This window comes from Thermobia domestica, chromosome 15 (genome assembly GCF_964235325.1).
Source record: "Thermobia domestica chromosome 15, izTheDome1.hap1.1, whole genome shotgun sequence".
Lineage (NCBI taxonomy): Eukaryota > Metazoa > Arthropoda > Insecta > Zygentoma > Lepismatidae > Thermobia > Thermobia domestica.
In genome coordinates, this window is record NC_137468.1 from 25,790,332 (window position 1) to 25,791,534 (window position 1,203).

At 45.9% G+C, this 1,203-nt stretch overlaps 1 protein-coding gene across 1 annotated transcript; it reads right to left on the reverse strand.

The window, feature by feature from the left end:
• Positions 1–637: 637 nt before the first annotated feature.
• Positions 638–985, reverse strand: LOC145671443 (histone-lysine N-methyltransferase SETMAR-like). The gene has a single exon (XM_081740633.1). The coding sequence runs from the start codon at positions 983–985 to the stop codon at positions 638–640; it is 348 nt and encodes a 115-aa protein (XP_081596759.1).
• Positions 986–1,203: the final 218 nt, after the last annotated feature.

Below are 1,203 nucleotides of genomic sequence, written 5' to 3' on the forward strand. Positions count from 1 at the left end.
CATTTGGAAGGTAATATCACGATGTCTCTCTCATAGAAACCTTGTCCCTAGTGACAAAAAATTGAGACAGTCGATTTTCACAAGCCTCTCTTGAGGCGACTTTTTCACCAGCAAACGTGTTCGCCATGGAGAGGAACAGATGGTAATCACTCAATACCAGGTCCGGACTATAAGGTGAATGAATAAGAACCTCCCAACCAAGCTCCCGGAGCTTCTGACGAGTCACTATCGATGCGAGTGGCCTGGCGTTGTCCTGGTAGAACACAATGCCTCTCCTATTGGCCAAAGCTGGCCGCTTCTGGTCGATTACTGCCTTCAGACGGTACAATTGTTGACAGTACAGTTCCGAGTTAAGGGTTTGGCCGTATGGGAGCAGCTCATAGTAGATAATGCCCTGCTAATCCCACTAAACACACAGCAAAAGCTTCCTGGCCGTCAATCCTGGTTTGGACACCGTTTGCGCCGGCTCACCGCGCTTCGACCACGACCGTTTTCGCGTGACGTTGTCGTAAGTGATCCACTTTTCATCGCCAGTCACCAACCGCTTCAGAAATGGGTCGATTTTGTTGCGATTCAGCAACGATTTGCAAATGGAAATTCGGTCCATGAGGTTTTCTTGCGTTAACTCGTGTGGCACCTATACATCAAGCGTCTTTTTGTATCCAGCCTTATGCAAATGGTTCCACACGGTTTTTTGTGCAATGTTTAGCTCTTGGGCAATCGACACAGTGCTTACGTGACGGTCGGACGCGACAATGTCCATGATTTTATCGGCATTTTCGACACTTGGCCTTCCAGTGCGTGGTGCATCTTTGACGTCAAAATTACTGGAACGGAATCGACGAAACCAAAATTGCGCGTGATTGGCTGTTACAGTATCAGGACCATAAACACTATTCACATTTGCAGCCGCCTGGCTTGCGATTTCGCCTTTATCGAAGAAAAACTGTAAAATATAGCGTATTTTCTCTTTGCTAATGTCCATTTTGACTCGCGCTCACACAATACTGAGTCAACTCATCACAACTATCTGAACAGTGCTTGTAGTACGCAATCTCATCGTTTGAACGCCATCTTGTTGAACCTGATCGGACTTATACAACGCGAGATACAGATCACTGAAGCCATCTATTGGCAAAATAATGGATTACTTTTTACTACACCAGATATATACTAGCTGAAATAGGTATTCCTCACATGCAT